This window comes from Cinclus cinclus, chromosome 2, assembly GCF_963662255.1.
Source record: "Cinclus cinclus chromosome 2, bCinCin1.1, whole genome shotgun sequence".
NCBI classification, from domain to species: Eukaryota; Metazoa; Chordata; class Aves; order Passeriformes; family Cinclidae; genus Cinclus; species Cinclus cinclus.
The window spans coordinates 107308842-107335285 of NC_085047.1; the positions used below are offsets into that span (position 1 = coordinate 107308842).

At 35.2% G+C, this 26444-nt stretch overlaps 1 protein-coding gene across 4 annotated transcripts in view; it reads right to left on the reverse strand.

Moving 5' to 3' along the window:
• DMD (dystrophin) overlaps nt 1–26444 on the reverse strand; it is a 767992-nt gene that overhangs the window by 249393 nt on the left and 492155 nt on the right. For all 4 annotated transcript variants that reach the window (XM_062488103.1, XM_062488102.1, XM_062488105.1 and 1 more), the window contains 2 exons: nt 10992–11203; nt 3923–4077 (listed from right to left, as the gene is read on the reverse strand). In XM_062488103.1, coding sequence (XP_062344087.1) covers nt 3923–4077; nt 10992–11203 — 367 coding nt within the window. The remainder of the gene's footprint in view (nt 1–3922; nt 4078–10991; nt 11204–26444) is intronic.

Here is a 26444-nt window from a genome sequence, read left to right on the forward strand (position 1 = left end):
AAAAAATTCACACTTCTGGCTGCTGCTGCTGTGTAAATGCAGTTTTTCTCACCCAGAATGCAGTACAACTGTAAAGCAAAAGTGATTACTTCCACAAGTAAAATAAAGTAATGTTAGGATGAGTACAGTATATTAAGAAAAACTGTCTCCAGCAGAATGATTGAGCTCTTTCTCTGCAGGTAGCAAAATTATACTTACAAAATTAATGTACAGATTAGGTTACATTCTAATGCTTGTATCTTTATAACAAGCAGCAGCTGATTAGGAATAGTTCGCTGCTGAAAGACCAAATTTAGATTATGACCTTTTTCACACTTACAATTACTGTTTTATTATGCATTTACATATGAAGGAGATATGCATCACACTTTTGTACTGTTTATATCCTTAGTTTGTTTGGCCATTTACATTTTATACTATCCAGCTGACATGCAAAATCAAGTTTTTACACCTGGATGCATTAGAGAATGAACACCATTCTTAGTTAAACATGGGAGCTGGTACCTCAGGTCTTGCAAACAGGTTTAGAAACACTTCTCCTTGCCTCTCCTTACACTGATTTTTTGCTGCTCATACCTTGTAGTGGGGAAAAGAAAGTTACTTCTTATGCTTAGATTGTGGTACGTCCTCTCTACTTTCCCCTTCTGAGAAGACTTGAGTTCATCTGCTGGATTTTTTTTTGTTAATTCAATCAATAGATCACTTGCTTTTTAATTGCTTCAGCTTAAACAATACAGTTATTTCTGGGAAAGTCAATGCTTCTAAAGAAGAAGAGGCCTGTTTACAAGTCAATCTGGCTTTCACCCAAGTGACCAGTTCATGTGGATTTTAGTGTATCTTTGCAGTATCAGCAACAAAAACAAAAATTAAAAAGTGTCAAGTGAAAAAAAAAAAGAGGAAACAACCATCAGCTTGTCTCTTAAAGGACTTAGAGAGGTACTGGTTATAGCTCAGTGTTATAAAACACAACAGTAAGGCAAAGGGTAAACACACAGCAATCAGCTGCAAATCTACTTAAGCAAAACAAAACACGACTTAGCAGATGTTGCCTTAATGACTGAAGTACTTGCTTTGGCAACTATTACCAACAGGCAAAGTGGAATTTTACTATTGCTTGCCTGCCTGTTGTCTTAGTAAACCGGCTCATGGAAAAACAGGTTTCACATTTTTTTTTTACACTAAACAATTCTGATATTAATGACAGGTTTAAGGAAAAACAGTTCAAAATAATGTAAATAAAATAACTCTTAGTTTTAATTTTTAAAAGAAGATATTCACAAAATATTGAGGCCATTTAACAATATATATAGAGAAAGCAAAATCTTCAACTGAATATTTCCTCTTGGCACTTAAGATATGCATAAAAAATGATAAAACTGCTTGTAAAATACTGGAGAAATGGTCAAGAACGTAATTTGGAATCTCTTTCTACTATCACTGTGAGGCGAGCAAGTCATCAGAGCACTGTTCATTGTCTAGATGAAAATAATACACATGAATATATCTGAAATAGTTGAACACATATCTGAGTGGAAACTAGCCTTTCTTGAAGACTGTGACAAAAAAATTCACGTCTCCTTTCTACTGAGTAAATATTCTCTTACAGTTCCAAAGATCCCCAAAACCATAACACCCTCCCCTTTTTTCATTTCTCTGTGCAATAATCTGAAAGATGAAGAGTTGAAGTGTAAAAGGAGGGCAAAAAATCCAAAGTGAAACCTTCCAAAAAACCAGAAAAAATTGGTGTTTAAGTCATCCAGAGGCCCATGGACTTCATTATCTCTTTCCACAGGGCTATTTAAGAGAGGAATCACAGAATAATTCAGATTGGAAAAGACCTCCGAGATCATAAAGTCAAACCCTTAATCCAATACTTCCAATCCCACCTCTAAACCATGTCCCTAAATCCCGCAACTAAAAGTTTTGAAATCCCTGCAGAAATGTAGGACATTTTTTCAAGACCTCACTCAGGAGCTACTGCATGAGCAAAGTACCTGACTTGTGTTTCAAAGAAACCAAAAAAATCTACATGCGCAGAAAATCTTCCAAGTAAAAGTTATATCTGACTTAATGCCTTAGTATGTCTGCATTTATCCATGTCTCACAAAACACTGACAAAAATGTGATCCAGTCCTTAGAGAAGCTTATCAACTACTGCTTCCATCATGCTTCTTTTTTCAAGTTCCCAAATCATGAGAAGTGTTATAAAAGTTGTATACAAAACACTAAATCAGAAATATATTAGAAATGTAACAACATCATAGAATCAAAAACTAGGAAACTTGTTTCACAGTTCATATTTATTCCTATCCTTTTGTGCTTCTTAAAGGAAAATGTCCACTCAGCCACCTTAGCAGGTCTCTTAGACATAAAATATTTACTATTGTAATTCAACTAACACATCTGTGCATTTTATAGAAGCTGGCAAGGAATGTATTTTGAAGAACTTGTACTGTCTCTTAGCCTAGTACTTGGCAGAGTCCGTGCAAGATCGGTAATTCTCACCTTTGGGCAATATTAGACACATCTGGGCTTGTGCCTGAGGCATTAACAGATTTAAAAATGCACCCTTAGCCACAATTAATACAGTGCAGCCACAGCAACTACACACATACCCTAGACTCCTCAGCAAACAGGGCTTGTAGCTCTAAATATAGACAAAAGCACTTTCCTTTGGTTCTCACCAAAATCCTTTTGAGTTGCTATTTGTATCTACTCGTGGGGAATGGTTTTTAGCATTAGACTCCCAGCCTTTTCATCTAGCAACAGGTGGTGCCCCCAAAATCCTTCTCAGGCCACAGTAAGCAAAACATTATTTCATAAAAATACAGCTACTTCTAATAAAGCTAAAATGGCTATTATTATAACAGGAGAAATGCGAGCAGGTATAAATGAAATGTTTATACTAAAATTGCAGTTTAGCTGAAAATAAAAAGCTTTCAGATTATTGTGTGCCTTTCTTTTACTGGACATCAAGAGTATCCCTTCTCTCATTTGAATAGGGTCTTAAGTCAGTTGTAAGTTTGCTTCAGAAAAATGCTGCTGAAGTGACTCATTCATATGAATATCAAACTAAACAAAAAGTGGCATTAAACTTCTGTACTCATCAGTGATTTAAGTAACTGCCATTATGCAGGAAGATCTACTAAATTTACTGCATATTTAGCTAAACTGACTTCTCTGGCCTTGTTCATAGACTTTACTTAAAAATATGTTAAGATTTAATTAATTTTTGGTTTCAGTTACAAACTGCAAATCAGTCTAAGAGACTGATTAAAACAACTTTGTATAATTTTAGCATATCTAATCTTACATGCAATGGCTTAAAACTCTTTCACTACTATAAAAAATAATTTGTACTGCAATATATTATAATCTTATAGCTTGCATATTGGATTACTCACAATTTGTTGGCAAGCTTCCAAAAATTGCTTTTAATAAGGAATTGGTATGTAAACCAAACACTGAAAGACTGTGAAATACAATCAAGAATTTAATAAAAACTTTCTTCACTACAGATTTTCTTCATAGATACAGGATAACATTTCTACTTTGAACCTGCTTCAATAGGAAATGTCTGTCAGTTTCAGATTTGGTTAATGAGTCAGAATCGCTATTGTGATTGTGATGTGGAGATAGCACATATATATGAAACAATTTTAAATATTTGAAGTACAACCTATCAGATTAAGTTGGCTGGCAACTGTTTATAGCAGAGGAAAATTGGCAGGAAGTTAAATTTTATTTGTGATAATTAAATTCTATTCTAAAGACGTATTTCCAAAAAATTCCACAGAAGAGTCGTGTTCGCTATAGTCATGTCATTTGCAAAAGTTACATCTTCTACAATCTCCAACTGCAGCTGGACAATGAATGTTATTAGAGAGTAACAACAAATCTAATAACAGAATTGATATCCTACCTTTTATTAATGGCAGCCCACGATGCATTAATGCTATCTGTCATCAGTTGTACATTTCTGGTGTCATCTGCTGAATAATCACGGAGCAGCTTAAGAGCCATGTCATTTGCCACATCTACATTTATTTGCCATTGTCGTATTTCTTTTGAAAATTGCTGACGTAAAAAGAGAAAGAAAGAATAAATCTCAGAGCAACATAAAATGATCACATGCACAGTACGATCATTAGAAAAAGAAGCTGAATAACTTACATCAGCTATATAAAAAGGAGGAAAAAAAGAAAAAAAAAACTTCCTCAGATTTACTGGAAATTAAAATCTATATGTTTTAAATTATTTTTGTCATAAGTCCACAGGATTACTTCTGAACTCTGAGAGGACCAAACAACCAACTTCTAAATGCTGGAAAATTCATGACAGCTCAAACTGATAGCCACTGATTAGAATGTTGATTACTCTTTTCTGAGACACAAATAGATGGATGCATTATAATGCATTATGGAAACTACCATTATTTGTGACACTGAGTACTGAGATAGAAAAATAATAGTGAAATATGATAGTGAAATCATATATTCTGACTAATTTTCTTTTATATACTGTGAAATAATACTGATTTGGACAATCAATACCTGTGCATTCAGGTTGTTAAAAAAAAAAAAAAAAGAAAAAAAAGTTCATTTTAGCAAATTCTTTATGTAATTAGTGCCACCTACTGGAACAGCATTAAATCTGCAATACAGCAAAATATGACTGATAAACCTATCCATATCTTTATAATGTTAATTTATGCTTAATACTAAAAAGCTTTTTAAATTTTGGTCATTCTTTGTTTCCCCCTTTCCTCTCCACTTTCTCCTCTATTTTCGTTCTTGTCTTCTGTCCACCTAGGCCAGCCGCCTCACTGCAGAAGCAAGCCAGGAAACCCAGAGCAATCACTCAGCCAGCAGGCAGCTCCCATGCATCTTTCCTGTTAGTCTTTCTCTCAGAGCAAATTTCCATATAAATGCACTGAAGCTGCATATTTAATCCATGATGTGTAACAAAAAAATGAAAGAGCAAAGTTAATTGATTGCTTACTTGTACTTCTGTACTAAACGGACTAGCTAATAAAATGGACAATACAAGTTGTAAAACAGTTTGTATTTGTAAATAGAAATAGTAAATTGCATATAAACATTTGAAGCTATTGACAACGAACAGGAAGACTCGACTGTCTTTATTGTTGTGCTTTAATACATAAATTGGGAAATGCCTGTGAAGAAAAAAAAATAGCTTTCTTTCCTTTCATTCTCCCAAAGCAGTATTCCTTTTGAAATCTTGTTTGGACTCAGATAAGGAATTCTTCACATAGAGCTGAACTTAAATGTAATCCCTAGGGAAATAATCTAAATATTAAGTAAAAGTAAATAATTTGTGTGTTTATGTTTTAATCTCAGCAGGTTTGTAAACTGATTTTGATTAAGACTGTGACTAAAATGCACTTGCTGTTTGAGTAGAGTCCAAATGGAGTTTTGGAGATATTCAATTTTCCACACCTACTCTGATCTGTCAAGCAGCTACTTCAGCACCTCCAGGTTCTCTCCACAATCTAAAACTCAAAACAGGTACTTCCCCCATTTCGTGTGCTATTCCTTCATGAGAGGGCAGATCACTGTTACTGTGCACCAGACAGCCCCAGGTACTAATTCAGCTCCTTGTTTATCTCTTTTGAACGAGGGATCCTGTTTGTAACCTGTCAAACATTAGGAGGAGACTACAAACCCCTAATCCTGAAAACCATCTGAACATGTTATGGCTAAGATCACCTAAGATGAAGTTATCTAGACAATTTTTGAAGGAAATTTATCTTTGCTAAGTAAGGATATCTAGATAGGAGACGTGATAATTTTGTGGCAAACACTACTGTTTCTTTGCAGAAGATACAGGCAGGTGGCTGTTTTGGAAACAGTCTGCCAATTGAGCCCCTTTACTGCCAGAATGATAGACAATAAATATATAAATTTTAATATTTACATAAATATAATAATATATATGTAATACTAAACAGTAAATAAATTCTACAGTCATAATTTCAGTTTTGTCGATCTTATATAGCAAGTATCTATTCTACATTTAGGTCAATCTATATTTTATCCTACCTTTCTCTTCATTTAAAATTACACAGTCATGCAGGTAATTTTTATTCTTAGCCAAAGAATCACAGCAGACTGGCTGTTCACTGCTTTATATAGAAAAGTTACCATAACATTTTGCCTGTGCTGTAAATTAATGGTCTGTAAACTTTACTTCGAAAATAAGATCTTTTTGCCCAGACCCATGTGAATAAAATTGACCTTCTAAAAGATTTGAAACCCTGTTTTATAATAAAATAAATGGGAAGATCCATTACAAGGTTATTTCCAAAAGTGTTGTTCCCACCATTAACTTCAACATTAATCCATTAACTTCCTGACACTACAATGCTAGGTTGCCACTCAGGAAAGAAATTACGAATATAAAGAGCTTTGGTGATGGAAGCTATTTGTATTTTCTGTTTTACTGGAAATTGATATGTAATTTTTCAACAGCTTTGAGGAGTGCATCCTTCAACTTTGCTCTGTGTGCAGACACTGAGAACAAAGTGTTGGAGTACAAGTTTTACCTGTCTATCCCACCAGAGGCCCATTAGCTCCCCTCCTACATGACTGCAATGTATACTTCAGAATTACATTCATAGCATTCTTTTTTTTTTTTTTTTTTCATCTTTTCCCTTGTATGCATTTAGGTCTCATTTATCTTCTAGCTTTAGATGACATTTGTTTTTTTTTTCTCCTTTAAAGGAAAATACTATATTAATTTCTTTCTGACATTCTTTTTAAGGAATTCCTCTTTGTTTTGTCTGTGTTATCACTGGAATTTGCTGAGTTTATTAAAAGGCTTAAAGAATTAAGGCTTTGCATTTATCATGTTACTTAGGTATAAGTTTATTTATAATTTTTAATTAGAAGACACTAGTTGATGCTATTAGGAAAAAAACCCATGCAATTAAGAGCCCTTGATTAAGAACAAGTAATGAAATCAGAGCTGTACTTTATTTTATCCTGCAATTGCCCAGTGGAACAAAATCAATGATGCACAGTAGTTCAAATATAGCAACACGTATGTACAACATCATCCAGTTCTGTTCTGTGTACATATCACAAATCTGGAAAATCAGGCTGTCTTTCTGTCCTTTTTCTGTACATCTATAACATGTTTTATTTATATACTTAAAAATTTATTTTTTTAATCAAGGTATTTTAATTCAGCATTTGCAACATAGTCAATAACATGACTTAATTGTTAATTGTTTTACTGAAATCAAAGCACTACACTGTCAGCCCTGGAATAATAAAAACCCAAAAGATGCTGATTTGGTTCTTCATCTTGGTACACAGGGAATGGCAAAAGAGTCCCTAGTGAGTTACTACCCTGCAAGAAACTAACAAAGGCAAGCAAAGGCAGCCTCAGCCTTATCCACAAATTCAGGACACAAAGTTCACTCCCAGGCTCTGCCAGTGGAAGGCTGCCCGGCCTTTTGAGTCTCAACAGGGCAGGGCATGTAAACAGGCTGCTATTTAATTTCCTGTCTAGATGAACAAATAAGTGGTCAGTAAAGGACAGGAATGAAATGTTGTCTCTATCCTTCCTCGTCTTCACTTTGGCTATCCCAGATGAAGTTGGACAGAGGGAGAAAAGGCTCCTCGTTAGTTCCTATCAAACCAAGGAGCCAAGTTGTGAACAGGCAATCCTAGGAAATTTGTTTGATTTGGGGTAGTGTTGGTTTTAATTTTTTTCCCCTCTTCTTTCAAACAGAAACTCAGTATCCTATTAAGAAAAGGTTAGTTTTGCACTAGCTTGTGTTCTGATGACGTGCTGATGCAGGGAGTTGAGGTGTGATTGTGTACTATTTATACACCTATAACCTTCAGCCTGCTGAGTTAACCATCTGCAGTCATCACTTAATGAACAATAAAAAACAGGGCCTAATGGGTAAAGACTCTCATTGGCCAGATTGCCATGTTCTAGCTCCCCACATCTAACACCAGTTTAGTACACAAATACCAAATTAAAAAAAAAAAACCCAAACAAAAAAACAGAATGAAAAAAACCCACTGTAATTCTCAGTAAAATATTCTGAATTAATTTCTAATTCAAATTAATAATATTTTTAATTATTACCCACAGTACCTGCTTACATTTTATATTTTAAATGTCAGAAAGAAAACTGTAAAATTCTTTTAAAAACATTAATGGCCAAATACAAGCAACTTATAGATTTTTGTTTTATGCCTTCTTTGTAAAAAACTTATAATCAAGAGACTGGTATTATTGAGTTTACCATGTACTCATGTAGTAGGATGCCCTAAAACAAATGCATTAAGCAGTGATTCAAAGTTTCCCTAGAGCAGGAGGGAACTTACACACTGATTCAGATATCTTTAGGCAGACCTACAAGGTTTAACAAGCACATCAGAAGAATACTTGGTGACTACTTTCTCACACCAAGCTGTCTGGAGATACAAAGCTGACAAAATTAATAAGTCTGAAGAATTTATTAAGTCTTGCACTGACCTCTCTCTTTTCCTCAAAGCAAATGAATAGAAATTATAGCTTCTGTTCATCAGTGTAACAGCAAGCCAAAAGACAGCTTTCTTACTCTACATCTTCAGGGGACAACATCAAAGTATATGTCTTTGGCACAGAAGTCTGGAAAGCATTTATTTTGAGAACTTGATGTATTTCTAGGTCCTTCAGTTTAGATAATACTGTACAGCAGAAACATAAAGCTGCTAACCCCCAGAAAAATTTCCATTTTCCTTAGACTTCATGACCCCTTATTTCAAGCATGAACATAACAGCTGATGCTGTCACATCTGAGAAACTTTGATGAAAGTTTTGACACGATAGGAATTACTGGCAGACAAAGACAATTCCTCTAGGAAAGCTGGCGCAGAAGGAACACAAAAAAGAGAAGGAAAAAAAAGAAAATAGATTCTCCCACCCCTCCTACTCCCCATTCTATAAGACAGGGATGAATTTCTTCTAGACTTGAGGAAGAAAGACTAGGCAAAACCAGAAAATGAAAGTCAACAACCCTGGAAGAGTAGAGCTTGTTGATGATACATATCATCAGGAGGGCACAAATTAAGATGAACTAGCTGAGACACCAAAATTAAAATTATAGGTTAATGTCTGTAGCTTGACACAACACATCCATCTCATTGGATTCAGACTGGTGGGCATGACTGAGGATACAGATAGCCCAAGTGCTTCTAAAAGTAAGAGGCAGAAGAATCTGCAGGTCTCCATTCCCAAACTGTGTTTATAGGTTGAGGTGAATTCTGCGAATAAGTACACAATTCTTTCTCTAGAACTCTGGGGTGGAGAAGAAGGGCATGTTCTTATGACTCTCCATGGCTAATGCTGATCCAAACAACCCCATATTTTTTCATAAAGCATACTCTCATAGATATACTTCATCTAAACTTCATATACTCCTATAAAAATGTGGGCAGAAAAATCCATTTCTAAAGCAATATTTTCAATTATTTTCCTAGTAAAGTAATTTGTTCTTGAAACATAAGACACTCCAATACTATGATATAAGACAGTGTTTCCACAGAACTGTTTTTTGGTTAATTGAGTCTTTGCGGAGCTGAGACATTGACTATGTTGAAGCTTTTCCTTTTTTTTTTAAACAAACACTGGGCAGAAGCCAAGACTGTATCACTGCAGGAAGACAGTGACAAATGGGAGTCCTCTATGTTAAATGACAGTACTACACATGATCTATAACTCTTTCCAATACATTAGTGAGTGATTGCCCTTGTTTACCATAATCTACCCTTCCCAAGCAATGACCCTTTTGGTACAATTTTAAATGAGAAAACTTAACCTCAGCTCAGCCCTAAAAAAATGGGCTGATGATCAGTTTTATGTTCCTACAGGCAAGCAAAAGAAAAAAAGAAGCAAGCAAAAACCCCAACAGATTTTGCATTTATTTTAAATGCAGTAACTAACTGATGATGAAGACAACTGAACCAATAATGAAGTTCTACATATTTTTCTGGAAGAAAACCAATTGATGAGGACCTTACCCCACAGTTCATTACCATACAGCTGTGTAAATAGGACTGCTCTAAGTACACAAACTTCAACCAAAAATTGAGTGGTAGGAATTTAAAAAAAAATCTACAAAAATCTGGTGGGTAGGAGGGGAGAATATATCAAAAAATACTTGTGTAACCCTTTTCCCATAGAGGCGTCACCTTAAAAGGCTGATCAACAGGCTGGTTTCAATCTTGGTTTTCCCCAATTAGAAAATGAGATATTATTAATCTTAAACAGCCGTTCTCAAAATTTATTCATAAAGAATATCACCAAATTATGATTGTTTCCATTACAGGAAACTTAAAAACTGATGCAACAAAGAATATTTTCTACTTTAGGTACATCTCAGCTATATAAATTAATACATTTAAGCACCATAATGTGGCAACATGTATGCTAAAATCACAAGGGCAGCCATTTCAGTTTTTTGTTTTTTTTTTTTCAGTTAATTACCCTGTCAAGGCTGAAGCTGGTGAGATCATCTCATGGCAAATCTAAAATGCTTGATTTCCAAAATATATCCATTTAGTTTGCAGAAGATGGTTTTCTTTTCCTTTTTTTCTCTACTAGTTCCAGAAAACCTATACAGCTTCATTAGCAGTGCAGATAGCCATAGGCAGCCATACCAGCACTACAGGATTTCCCAGTCTGCAGTACCAGTGCTCTGATGTTGGACAGATGTGAAATACTTGTGCTAAAAAGGTAGTATTCCTCCTGCAAGATCAGCCAGCTATTTGTTATGACTGTTAAGACCAATTTTATATTCAAGGAATATGTGACAGATATTTTAGACTTTGCAGGTTAATTTCTTTCTGATTTTCTGTGGAATATTTTTGCAATGTACACTGTCCACAGTTAGAGGACAAAAGTTAGAGGACATTTTCTTTAATGACTTCATTAACTCAAATGGAAATATGTTAATACTCAGTACTGACCTTAAGTTCTGTGTTCTGCTTTTTCAGAGCTTCCATAGTGTAGGAAATTTCTTTCCATGACTCAAGCTTAGCTTTTGCTTGTTCAAGAACCTGCTCAGCTTCTCGTTTCGCTTCCAGCCACTGTGTTGAATCCTTCAACATCTCTTGAAGCTGCTGTCTCCGGCTTTGGAGGTATCCATGCACGTCATCCCACTGGCTCTGTATCTTTTCAACTGGTGAAACACAAGGGAAAAATAAAAGCTGAATTATTTAAAAGTGGGTGTTTTCTTTTTATTTTGTTTTGTTTTGGTTTTTTTTTTGTTTTTCTTTCTTTCTTTAATTCTGTTTTTGGAAGTGAGGAACAATGATATTAAAATATTTCTATAACTGACCAGAAAACTTCTGTACTTTTAGACTGCAATTTCATCAAAGATTAGTTCCATAAAAAAGAACAGATAAACTGTTCTGGGTCACACAGTATGGGCATTATGACACACAGCATGTGCTTCAATGCATATGCAGCAAGATTCAGGTTCATGCCTCAAAAACCCTTATGAAATAGGACTACATTTAAGAAAAAGTGTCTGCAATAATCCTTCATTCTTAACAAACCAACACAAGGTTTGGGATTTTCTGAAGATCAGGTCCTTTAGGGACTACAGTAATAGTTAAACCTTTATTGCATAATATAAACAAAGGCTGTATTTTCTTATTTTGTTAAGGCAAATATTAGCAAACTGCAAAGGCTAAGCAACTTTCTCATATGCTCACATTAAATATAAAATAACAATGAGCTTTATCCACTAATTGAAAGATATGTGATTTCTGGAATCTTAAGAATCACTAAAATCACTGATAATAAGCGTTGGCTAGCATCCAGCACCAAGCTCCTCCACAGTAGCATAAAAACAGCAATAGACAGAGTGATACAAGCAGATGAAGCTTGACACAATATAAACAAAAAACCCCAAACTCCATAAACAATAAAATCTGTGCAGTGTATGAAGGAATAAGCATTTAATTCATTCATATATTTTTACATATATATATATATAATTCCCAGAAATTAGTCAGCACGAAAATATGTTCTCAGTACTTTCTTGAAGACTTCTCCACTACATTGCAAATTCACAGGCCTTCTGGGGAAGAGAACTGAGATTCCTAGAGTAATCAGATAGCAGCTGAAATATTCATCAACTGTAGTTCCAGTGCTGCATCTCTCACTGCAAGGCTGATTCCAGAATGGTGCAGCCTAAAAACTTGAATAAGAAATGCTTCAGCAAGGAAAAGAGACATCTACTTTTCGGCGCTTCTCCTTCTTCCAGAAGAAAGGATAAAGGTCTTTCCATGGATTCAGCTGAGGTTTAGAGACAGGGAGAATTAAATCTTTCAGCATTCCCTGCTGAAGCCTTGCGAGGAAAACTGAGGAAGAACACATAGCAGCATGTTTAAACCAAAGCAAATACAAAAGGAACTGAAGAAGCAGAACTGGAACACATAAAGCACCATCAGAGCACAGCAATTGTAGGCCAAGGTGCAAATGTTTACATTTAATCTGAAGCAAATCAAACCCCTTATTTTAGGAAGCTATAGACTTGTCACATCTCATTTCTGTGCCCTCTTTGGGCAAGGGTTTCTGATGCAAGCTTTAGGCTACATGTCAAACAACAAAGAGGCTGTAGACTTCAGGAAGGGTGAATAACAGAAGGGAGCTGCTGGATCAAAATCTCCCTGCTATTGCTACAACACGTGGCTCAAGGGCTGTGCTGGGGGCTTAGGGACAAAAACTGCCTAAACACCTTCCACAGTGTCACTGGCAATAGCTGCCACCTATTTCTTGCAAATCATTACTTGAGCTCCTTCACCCTTTGACACTGAGACACTCATATCTTCTGATTCTTGGCAAACTGAAGATTTTGCTACATTGCAGACAGAAGTACAACAGTTTGTTTGTGCCAGCTGTCCGTGAAAAAGAAAACACAAACTAGAGAAATGCCACCCATTTGTGTTTCATTATACGTTTCTTTGTTGGTGTGGGTTGTTTGGGGGGTCTTTTGGTGGATTTTTTTGGCAGGGGTGAGAGGATTAAGAAATGAATGAAAACCCTCTGCTGCAAAGGAAAACTGGATCTACAGTTATATCACTTTTTATAAGAACTGCTTTTAATTAGAAATTATGATATTTCCATAGTATCTCATGAGCAGCAAGACTGAGTTTCTCATCAGATACCACAGTCCTGGGTATGATGCATGATGACCAATTCTCCCACCCAAGAGAAGAATGAAATCTGCATAATAAAATCTGCGTTCAGGATATCCCAGAAGCCCATTTACACAAGTGGCTATGAACGCACAAGTTCCAAATCTATGAAAAATCATTTCCCATTTCTCTGTGAAAATACTTGGCTTAGCCCCCTCAATTAAAAAAAAACAACAACAACAACAACAAAAAAACAAAAAAAACAAAAACAAAAAAAGAAACAAAAAGAAAAAAAAAACAACATATATGCATATACACATTATATATATACACACATTACATATATGTATATATTCTTGCTTTATTACAGACTGGAATTGAAGAGTTCCAGAAGTTAGTAGATAATCTAAACAAAACAAAACAAAACAAAACATGTATGCTATTAATATAACTGAAGCACAGTAATTTTAAATAGCTAGTAAGGATGACAAAAGTCCTGTTTTCCCCATAGTTGAATAGTTTCTGAAGCACCTCAGTTTAGATTGTTCATTACAGCTAAGTCCTATGCCTTCTACATTTCAAAGCCAAGTGTCTTATTTCTTAGTGTGGCATGTCCTTGTTGTATTGTTTTTTCCTTTCCTTCCTTGCCCTAATTTTGACAACAGCACAATATCTTTATTGCAAGCATCAGTATTAAGTTATCTCAAGAAGATTTTTGCTAACTGCAAAGGGTCAACCTGGAAAAATCAGGACAGAATTTTCTTTAGAGCTTTTATAAAAAGAAATATTTTATTAATGCATGTGACCACATGCATTACTACTAACTAGTTTTACATTAATATAAAACCACAAAAAATATTTGACAAATCTACACTGAGTGTCAGAAAGACAAAGTATATATAACAGGTTATTTCCTGAAGTGAAAACCAATTCTCATCCATTTCCCAATCACAATGTTCCAGCAGAATGCCTCATTGTACTTCATCTGCACAACTTCTGTGCTTGTTTACTGGAAAGTGTCCCAGCATGGCTCCAACCACTCCCAGTTCAACACTGAACTCTCTCAAATGACTAACTTAGGGCGTGGTGAGATTCTGCTAGTATGTAATTTCAAAGTAGCTATTCCATTTCTTTTTTTTCTATCTCTACTATTTCCTTGCTGATCAACAGTGATTATATACTAAAATGGACAAAAAATTCTTCTGAACTGAAGTCACTATAAGTAACAACAAAACAGAAAGCAGCACCTAAAGTATTCAGACACAAGACAGGTATTCATCAAATTGGTTAGCATTAATCTCATATATCAAGGAAAGAACATGCTTAGTGAAGGAGAGTGAAAGAGACTACATCCTTAAAATTCAGTTTTGTTTATTAACTCAAATTTTTATAGTTTTTTTCATAGGTTACTCATTATAGGGAAACAAACAAAAATTAAAATATTTTTCTTTGGTAAATGTTTCTGCCATTTTATCCGTTTATCTTATTGAGAAATATAGCTTCAGTAAGAGAATTTTCTCTCTGCTGTTAATGATAAAACCGCAGTGGAAACAACCTAAAAAGAAACTGATAAGAAGTATCAGTCACAGGAGAAATAATGCTCGTGTTACTAGACCATATTTAGCCCATGCAAAGATGAAAAAATATTCATTCCATGACAGTTTGTTAAGTCCATGGAATCTAGTACAGCCTCCAAAGAAGTGAATGTTTGTGAACAGCAACAGAATTTGTGAGGTAGAAACCCTCTGCTTTCCTTGTCCAACAAATTACACAAACTACACTAATTTTGCACTGTAGTAGGCTTTTTCTCAAAAGCATTATTGTCAATATATTGACATTTTCCTGTGAAAGCACTTTTTTCACTGCATTTTCACAGATTTGAAGACCAAGGGACTAATACAATCTGACCCACTGCAGAATGTAACTGGAGAACAGCAGAGTTATAGGCAGTTTTAATCCATGCTACCAAAGCTGCTGATGCACTGATTTCAGGTTGGATTAATTTTTGTTTGAATTGCAGCCTACTATTATACTTTCTTTTGAATGTTTTGGATAGTTGATTGCTATGTATTTCATTTTACTTCATTTGCTTTTTACTAATCTATGCATTTATCTATATTAAATTTAGTTTAGTTAAACTTTTGTAGCTCTACAACATTTCAGTTTTTTCCTGTCCTCAGAATTTTAAGTGAGGAGGTTTATGAGAAACATGACAGAGAAACTAGAAAATATGGATCTAAACAGAAAAATTCTAGGTTAATGCACATTTTCTACAGTTTTCTCTTTCTCTCACTAATCAGTATAATCTTCCACATAATAAAGATGAACAAATTGTGAGGAGGAAAAAAAGATAGTTTTACAGAGTTACAAGGCTATCCTAAAAGAACAGTGACCATGCACTAAATGTAAAACTTTCTGTATTTTTTTTTTTAATAGATTTTGGCTCAGTTTTCTGTAAACAAGAGGAATCACAGCTAAAATAGCACTTAAACTTTGTCTTATCTTGTGGTTTCCTTTCTTCGTACTATTGTATTGTTCTAAGAAAATAAGTGAAGCACATTTTTTTTTTTAACTAGGAAAGGATTTATTTAAAATTCCCCACTTGTCAATTATTTCTTTCTGCAAGTGCTCTACTTTCTTTTTTGCTGCCTTCCAGAACAGGAGGTGTCTGACTTGAGTCTTATTTTTCAAAGAGAAATAACTTTGATAAAGCCTATCATAAAACATCCCTTGACAAAAGGATGCTGTCTCTGTTCTTATGAACAATCTGAATCTGTGAGAGACTGGCCTAGGGAGATCTTATGGATGGTGGATGCAGAGTCAAGTAAGGATAAGTTTAAAAACTTTATTTTTCAATTGCTGAAGTACTTAAGGAGTTACAGGAACAGGTATCCCCTAAGTTTCTTCCTGTACCATTATGGATCTGAAGAGCAGAGAACAGCTGGAGCAAGCCTGCTCAGGTGGTGATTTATGCATCAGCTGTCCTTCATTTTCCCTTGTAGAGAAGTATTTCTCTTGACCTTTTCCAATGGCTTATAAAAGTCACACTTCTTAAACAACAACCTTAGAAACTTATGGCAAAACTTTACCATACATATGGAAAAATGCTAATGATGTGTCATCTGAGACAGTTTATGCACCAGTGGTCGGTATAATGATGAGTGGATTTAGCCAATAAACCCCAAATTAATACTGGGGTGGCAATGTAGAATAACTACCCTAATGTGAAGTGTGCCATTTATGCCAGTAAGATGTCAGATGCAGCTTTTATGCACCATTAATTTATTAAGGTATTTACAGAAATATTAGTCCTTATCATAAAGCATCATAACACATAATGACAGATTTTTAAAAGCCTATTCTTACAGAAAATTAGGCAAAAACAGAGAGCATGTACTCAAACTATGCTGCATTTAAACAAGTGCATTATTAATACCTGAAAAAAGCAACGAACTGTAATAATCTAAATTATCATGCAATATTAAAATTTCTATGAACAAATAAAAGGTATTGCAAAGGAAGCCAGGAAGAAGAAGCAGAGAAGCACTCAGAGCCTTTAGCTGTCTTTTGGGGGTCATGAAGAGCAATGAAAATGCACCTGACACACCAAGGCATGAAAGTCCAAAGGGGAAGAATGTTGCTTTCCCTGCCCTCTCAGAGCTTAAGGAGGACAGGCAATAAGAGATTTCAACAGATTTAGATGTGGTTGGGATTTTTTAAAACACTCAGAATCATAATCTTATTTTGTAGTTTGATACTTTTGGGGGGTAATTATTTCCAACTACTGCAAGTCTGATTTAATTTTGTTTTGTTACACTATGGCAGAGCTTATTTTCTTTTATCTAAAACTCACTTCCATATGTTCAGACTAATGAAGGTCACTCTGTTCTTTTGGAAGTGTCAGATCAAAAAGACTGAACTGAAAACTGTCAAGTGGTTTCTGCTAAGCACCAAGTGAATAATTCTTCAACACTGTTAAGCATGCTTTATACCTTGCTATAGAGAGTGGGAGTTAGAGACCAGACTAAGCTGGGAGCACATCTAAAGAAATTAGTTTCTTGCATGACTGACCACTAAGAAGGGCATGCAAGAGTTTATTATTTTGAAAACAGGGTCCTCAGAAAACATTCACCAGTTTCTCAACTTTTTACAGAAGTATTCATGTATATAACATTTATCACCTCTCAAATGAAGTTTTCATGATATTTTTTTCACTAAATGAGAAAAGGAACATATCATGGTATGCACAATGTGCAAGACCATTTGCTTTGCATTTCAAAATGTCAGGCAATCTGTAAAATTATGATGTGAGAAATAAACACTTACCCTAAATATATGTAGGGTTCTTTAGGATTGAGTATTAAATAGGTAACAAATCTAAGAGTAGTTTTGCCAGAAACCTCCAGAAGTAAACATATGTATCTGCATATACACAAACCATTGACAAGGGAGATGGAGAGATTAGAGGATGATCTTTTGGTACCTCTCTGCTGTCACCATATCCTTAAGAACACGACATCATGGGGAAATGGATCGACAAAACTAAAATCCCACTATTCTGACAGAATGCAGAATCAACAGCAATTCCTCCATGACTGCAGAAGCAGGATACATTTGGACATGCGGTAGAAGTTAACTAAACTGTCTTTTTCTAGAGAAACTCTCACATTGGATGATATAAAAATGTAACTTCACTGTAACAGTGTACAAACTGGAAAAAACTGAGGGTTTCCTTGCTGGAGTGATTTAATCATCTTTCAAAATGTTTGATTTATTCTCTTTCTTTTGCATGTAGAAAATATGTACTGCATTACTGAATTTAGCTACTTTCTTAAACATTCATAATATAATTATGAAGACTTGCGTTAGATTTAGAAATTATATTTAGACTGATGGGAAGTACCCAAACTAAAACCACAGGATTAACACTAATCTGATTAACTAGATGAGTGAATATGTAGGTAATTCAATTGTTTCTGTTTAAAATTTATTAAAAAGTTTTCAAAGAACTAAATAGGGAAAAAACCTGATTAATTTCTTTATTTTATTCATTTCAAGGTATAATTGGAAGCAACTAAGTATTTTAGTATTTATCTTTGCCCAAATGTCTATTGGTTTGGATTTTTTGCTAGGATTTTGTTTACTCAAGATATTAAAAGGGAAATAATTTATGGTTATGTATTTAATTTTTGTTCATGGATGATAGCCTTTGTAATAGTCAACCTGCCTTCAAAATATTTATTTCAGAAGAAATGTCTGTGCCTGTATTTAAAAATGGGGCATTAAATTAGCGATATTGTATTCTACTTTCACTGAACATAATCAAGAATGCTATTAGCATTATTAAAGTACATCAGCTTTCATATACTAATGCTTTCATAGACTTACTGATGCAAAAACATAATGGTAGGTTGGGTATTTTAAGTCCTGAAATGTGTGAAATTCATTACCTGCCTAATGAGGTGTATAGGCAGCGAAATTGTGAATTCTTAGTACCACATAACTCTGTGTTGCTATCATACACTCATATTTACACTGCATATTCTTAATGTCATCAGCCTACTACCTCCTGCTGAGTTTGGGCTGAGACTTGCTTTCCAAATATATCTGCATTTCTTATTCTGTACACTGATTTGCTTTGGCTTTGAAGTTAGAGATCCAGCTCTAAGTGTAGGAGCAAAACTTTGGGAGATGTTAAGAGAATGAAAATAACTGCAAATTAAAATTGACTTAATAATTCAGGCTCTGAGTGACTGAAGCAAAATTTGGCAGACTGTTTATACTGTTTATATTTCTATTTTCTTCCAAAAAAGAAAAACCAACCAAAAACATAAAAGCAAAAAACAAAACAAAACAAAACACAAAAAAAACCAAACCCAAACAAGCACAGAATATCGTGGATCTTTTCCTATGCCTCTTCTAAGTACCAAATCACTCCACCTCCACAACACACAACTCTCACCAAGGCCAGCTGGGAGACAACTCCAGAGCCTCACTACTACACAACACCGACAGAAAATTGGGTGCTGATAACAGTACTGAGCTTAGCTCAGTATCCAAAAAAAGCCATGCATGCATCAGAAGGAAAAAAACAGTGGGCCAAATCAAAAACATGTCAGCTTTGACTTTTATATTTCCTTTGAAGGCAAAGAAAACTTCCAAATGAGCAAGAACTGATTTGAAAGGAAGGAAATAATAGTACTTTGAAAATATTTCTATATTCAGCTTCAAGCATAAATTTCATGTATTTTGTACTGAGTTAACAATACATCTGAACTGATTTTTTTTTTTTTATTTCACAAGAGAAACTGGAATCTGTATAAATTTATTTTATTTACAAATTACCAGTTTCTTAATCACAGAATTATGGAATGGTTTGAGTTGGAGGAGACCTTTAAATATCGCCTAGTTCCAGCCCTCCTGCTATCGGCAGGAACCTTCCAGGTTGCTCAAAGCCCCACTCAGTCTGGCCTTGAACACTACCAGGACTGAGGCATCTGTAATTTCTCTGGGCAGCCTGTTCCAGTGCCCCACCAACCTCACAGTAAAGAATTTCTTCCTAATATCCGATCTAAACCTGCTCTGTTTCATTTTAAAGCCATTTTTAATGTTCTATCACTACTGCCCTTACAAAAAGTCCATCTCCAGAGCTGGAAGGTGGTAGTGAGGTGTCCCAGGAGGCTTCTCTTCTCCAGGATGACCAATCCCAGCTCTCAGACTGTTTTCCTAGAGACAAAACTGGCTGGGTTTTCTCAGTGAGAAATCTGGGTGCTCCAGCCCTCATGACCTCCTCTGCACCTGCTTTAACAAGTCCATGTCTGTCTTGTCCTGGGGACCTCACAGCTGGAAGCAGCACATAATAGTGCAGTGAAATTTCAGATAGACAGTTTCATCCATGATATATTTTCAGGGACAACTGACTATAAATTCCAGCGCAGACAGAAGCTTATATACTAAAAAAAAAAAAAAAAAAAAAAAAAAAAAAAAAAAAAAAAAAAATCAAGTTTACACAATAAATTATGAATTGTCCTGGTGATTTGTGTAAAATAATTGTCTTACCATAATCTTCCTGAGAGAAGAAAAGCATCAAATATCAAAAGACTGAAATTTTAAAAATCTACTTTTTTTTTCCCCTTTGGATTTATAATTGCAGTCTTTCAGATGAATTGCACCAATTTTGAACTATTTCCAAACATTCCTTGGGGCTCCTGCTTCTTCTTCAGATTGACATTTCCAGTTCTTGGAACTGTCCCATTCTGTCTTTCCTCCCACACTTGCACCAATTATTTAAATACTCCACAAAGTGTTGTCAGTCTGATACTGGTTAATCCATAGTTTTTTATGCAAAGAAAGACAATCTCAACTTCCTAACACTTGAAATTCTTAATTTCAATTTTGTTGAAGTATAAACCAAAGAAGTAGTTAAATTTCACACTTAAAATGGCCAATGCACTTCAAAGTAAATATCCAACAGAGTCAACTAAGTAAGTAACATACACAGCAGGAGAATGAGATATTTCTTCTGAAAATTCCATAACATTCAAACATTTTGAGCATTCTCTCTCATTTGCAATGTTCCTATTTTTTAAAACTAATTGTTGATTAGAAAATGAGGGTCCTAACATAAAAATGCTGGTACTTGAACTTAAAAGGAGCACAACTCTGCAAACATAGGAGTGTGCCAGAACAAAAACAGGTAACCTTTTTTGTTTCCCTATTTTGAATTCAAAGGACTAGTTCGCAAGGTCACATAAACTGAGTTTCAAGCTATGAAGCCTGGTATGACACTACACATATTTGTTCCTTAATAATTGAATAGATACAAAAATAGTAATAAAAAACCCCAATCAACAATGTATCATATGTATCATATCTGACATCTTAGTGCGATATTTTACTTAATAAAGGAAAAATACCAAAACATTAATCAAGTCCATCAATCCTGAGAAAAGGAATGATATGATAACTTGCCTTTTATTCTTTGGTTTCTTTTGTCTGAGGTGTAATGTTTGCTCTGGGGTGTTTTGGTTTCCTTTAATCATGATGCTAGCACTTCTTTGTTCATGTTCTCTATGGTATTCCAACACAGATCTAAACACCAGTGAGGCTCTGTGGACTGAACTTAATCCACTTTAGGCAAACACTTCAAAGTCACTATTCAGATATGGCTTAAACTCAGCAAATTTTGAACTTAATGCACCACAGAGGTTTGGATTGGACATTGGAAAGCATTTCTTTATTGAGAGGGAGGCCAGATAGAGAGAGAGGCTTCCTGAAGAAGTGGTGAATGCCCCTTGTCTATCAGCATTTAAGAGGCATTTGGAAAATACCCTTAAATAGTGCTTTAACATTTGATCAGCTCTGAAGTGGTGAAGCAGGAGGAATAGATCACTTTCCAACTGAAATAGTTTATTCTGTTCTATTCTATATTTTACTATGTTTTCAGGAAAATGGATTAAATGGAGCAAAGAAAATTATCCAACAAACAGATGAAACCATTATTTTTGCCATCCTAATATAATGCTGCAGTGAAGAAAGCCAAGTGTCAAAAGTACAGGAATTCAGAGAGACTGCAATGAATATTCTGCAAAATTCTTACATCCCTTCCTATGAAATGCAGCACTCATTTCTAAACTTAAGATGATAAAGCAGACATAAACACAGTCTGACACTTCCAGCAAAAATTTCCATAGCATAGGCGTTCGCTCGACCGTACACAAGTTCCCGTCCGATTAAAATAGAACAAAATAAATCTTTTTCCTAAATATTCTCTTTTAAGCTCTAAATTTCACCAAGCCCAAATGCCACCACTTTCACACCACATATCACAGTACTCATTATCCACCCTCCTTTGCTGTGACTTGGTGAGGGATGGTCCTCTGTTGAGTCTTTCTCTTACCTGCCATGGAACAAACTTGCTGATAAGAAAGATGCAAGAGAAGCATCTAGTCTCCAGAACTGTTTTGTTTTTTCTCCTTCCCTCCCTTTTTGGTATGTTAAAGGCTGAAACACTGTTATCCACCAAACACAGACTGAAAAGCCTCAGAGTCACCATTTGGTCTCAAAACCAGTAATAAACTTAAATTCTTTGAATTCTCTACAGTATTTCACAAGTCAACATAGAGATGATTTGCACACATAAAATCAAATCACAGCTGGTGCAACCACTCATCAAAGTCTTAGGACCTCTCTCACACAGACTAAGCCAGTATTTACTCAGGTTGGACTTGCAAAGGAGCTTTGGGGCTGTGCAAAACCCTGGTTTTGGTATTGGTCTATTCCTGACTCAAGCAAAACAAAAATTATGATAAATTTATATCAAAGATAGCCAAAGTAAAATCCTTAGGCTAAACATACTCCAGGATGCTTGACTAGATTGTCTGAGAACAACTGCATGTTCCAGTATGTGTTCTTTGTGTATTGCATCCATCTCAGGAAAAGAAATGGAACACAGTGTGCACAAAAACCTGCATTTTCCTGATATGGATGATTATGTGGTATCTGAATTTAGCTTGTAATCTCTGCTGAGCAGGACCTCTGTTTCCTGTTTGCCCTCTAATTACTACAGAAAATTATGGTATGGTGTAAATGAATATATCTACTGTTCTGACACAGTCTTAAAAATAATTGTGGACATTAAATATTGGCTGTCCATCTGTCAGTGGATAAATAATTTGATCACATTCTCATAACTTTACTTCTGTACAATTCCTTTTTATTTCCATTGATTTTCTTTTTGGCTAATTGTGTTGTAATACGAGCATAGCTTGTCTGTTTGTATCATCACAAATAGGATTTTAAAAAAGGATATTTTTACTGTTTACTTGTCTGCTGCTAGTTAGATTTAAAATGTTCTGTTCAAGCTACTATTTCTATCACAGTATTGCATTGAAACAGGGACCAAAACAGCAAACACTTAAGTGTGTTAGATTCAAACAAAACAGGTAGGTGGAAAAACTAGTCTTCTGAAAAGATATGGCAGAAAAAGCCTGGGATAAGAGTTATTAGCCCACCTTAACTGGATAAATACCTGAACACATGAAATTAAAAGACTTTTCTGGAATTAAAAAGAAAGTCTGTAGCAGATTTGGAAATTAAATTGAAGTCATTCTAACTTCTAGTGATGCAAGAAGTTTGCTTGTACTTTATTTTCATTGATATCTAAAGGTAAAAACAAACAAAAAATATCCATGTACTATCATGCATCTGACCTGAGGGACAGACTAAGTCAGTGCTTAGTGTTTGGCAGGGAGCTCCTGTCTAAAGAAAAATTAAGAATGGCAAGTGTTGCTTGGATGTAGTCATATATTGCAAGAAAGGAATTGATAATTCCTATTTTGTTGGGGTAGTCCAATTTACCAACAAGATCTTGATTTTTCACCATGTGTATAAGGGCTTCTCAGGTTATCCTGGAATATTTTGTTATCCTTACCTTGCCTGTCTTTTTACTGATTAAAACTACAGGCACAAATAAATCATTCCCTAGTCCACACGTTTATATTTGCACTTGGATGGCAGGTCCTGTTCCAGCTACATGAATGCAGGAATACTTGTTCCCTGACTTTGCTTTCAAGGATGAAGCACTTTCATCACTTTCCATCTGTGACTTCACTGACAAAACTCACCATGTATGGGGAGCTACCAGAGCACAGCATCTTCACTTCTGATGGCAATTATTTACATTATTCCTTTTAATATTGCAAATTGACTGAGTCTTTGCAGTATCAAAGAGAAGAAGTATTACTTTCTGATTATCTGGTCACTACACAGGTCAATGGAACATTCTTCTACCTTTTCTGAAAAGATGTAATAAAACCTCTTTAGCATTTATTATTTTAAGTTTTTAAAGTATTTTATCTGAATGTTAATTAACATTTGCAAAAATGAGAATGAATTCAATTTTGAAATACAATGTAATCAAAAACAGATTTTTTGCTGTTACACTGTAAATAGGAAGCCCCACATCAGATACTGTTAAATATGTTGAAATCTCTAAATAACTCAGTGATTGCTTTCCTGAAGAACTACATATTCTTGGCAATATTGGTCAATTAAATGTTTCAAAAAATATTTTAACTTCTCTAATTCAAATGTGAAAGAATATGTATCCTGAGAAGTAATCTCTATTTCAGATTTGTATACTGTTGAACCCTTCAACATTGCTCAGAAGTACATGGTACTAACAATTTCAGAGGCCTACATGAGTAGGATCTGCCATCTCATCATGTGTGGCAGTTCCTTACCTTCCCTTTACATTTTGCTTATAACACTTTTGCAAGTAAATTTGTTTCTTTCTGAAGCTACTGAGGTGCTACTCTTACTAAACTAAAATAAGAAAAAGCTCCAGTAAATGGATATATGAATGGAGATTTTTCACAAAGACTCAAGGAACAAAGGCAGGTAGTTATATAAAACCAGTCTACTAAAATATGACTCCTCTCGAGCATATGAGAAGGAAAAGATGCCCCTGACAACAATGAACAGCACTTACCATAGTAGGGGAACAGACTGTATTACCTGGGAAAAGGAATTGCCTGTTAGTGAGACTTTGTCATTTCATGTCTGCTCATGGTTCTGGGCCAGTTTCACCTAATTGGTGACAGCATAGGTTGAAGGCTGGGGGAGGAGGGCTGAAGATTTATGTTTTGGATCTTTTACTAAAATTATTTTTATCAAATCAGTCTCCAAACATTTGAAGAACAGCACAGTGAATTGCAGAGTGAATTGCAGAATATTAAATAGATTTAAATTGTCTTGACACTAAATTACAAGAACTTTTCTGTCTGTACTCTGACTGACCACCTCTAATAACTCCATCACTGAGTGGTGACCAACAGATGAAAGCAAGATACAAAGCTGACTCAAACAGCAGCTCCCCCCCAGTGCTGTGCCAAATCATTCCTGGGGTTAAAGAGGAAAGTATGTTCTTCTGTCAGATGAAGGTATATCCCAAGCCTTTCCACCAGTTAACTTTATGTACCTATGGCTACATCATACAACAAAGTGTAGCCTGTTAGTGTCAAACATCTTCCTACCAAATCATACTGTCCTTATTCTGGGTGGTTTGTTCATGGCTTTTGTTTGTTTGCTTTCACTCTGCTGGGCCTAGCTGAAATATTTAAAGGCTGTTAAGAAAAGTATTTAATATCACTTTTATTGAAAGGTCTCTTCCTGTAGTACAACCTTACACTCCTCACTGGGCTTTACTGTTCATGAGTTCAAAGCTGCGGTCATAATTTTCTCAAGAGAGAGTTGATCAACCATTCTGCTCTTGTAGGGGATAAAAGACACACTGTTACTAAGTCATAAATTGGACATAATTTAGTGCCTCTCTACATCACAGCAGTCCAGGGTGACTGTCTTCCTACACAGACTGATTTCTAGCAGCATAAAACTTATTTATTCTGTTCTTATCTGTGTTCTTACTTATTTAGAAATATCTGGCCTAGAACTAGCCAGTTTCACATGAATTACCAGCAACATGAAGTTTTGTAATTATCTCTCTTTACAGGATTGAGAAGTGAAATCCAAGCAAGCCACCAGCAATGATATCACCTAAAACACTTATGACTTCTGGGGCTACCAAAAAATCTGTGTCATTCCTGCTGAAGAATATATCCAGAAATGAAGAACAGTCACCCTGTAGTCTCACAGCCTTTTTAGGAGGATTACAACACCTGAAGCAGACACCTGAGGTCTTGCCCTTTGTCTACTGAACCACATTCCAGTATACATAGCCTGAGAAGTTATATATAACAGGAATTCCCCAATCATTCAGATGTTTCTGGGGCATGTTATCACCCATTCTTAAGGGGAAACTCTCCCCAGTATTCCAAAATAACTTCCTACACCTTCTTAACATGTTCTATGACTTTCTTACAGGTCCTACAGCAGCGAACATGCTCCATTGAACAGGTTTCAAATTACCTCTTTCAGAGCTCTAGTTTTATCTTGTTATTAACATTTTGTTAAAAACCAACTGTTTCTCCCTTGCTTTGTTTCTATGGCGTAAAGTTCTCGTGGGCAAAACAGGTAGTTATCTGTGAACTGGTACATCAGGATAATTAATAAACTGCATGTATATGACATAGGAAATTAAAATTCTTGAAATGTTCTTTGAATACGTGAAATTCAGGGAATAGATGACTGGGATTTATTCAATAATTCATCTTAAAATATCAACAAGATAGCTGGAAAACTATATACAAATACAGTTTTCTCTTACACTTTTCTTTTTTTGGTCTTGGCAGATAGGGGGTATACTATTGGATGGCA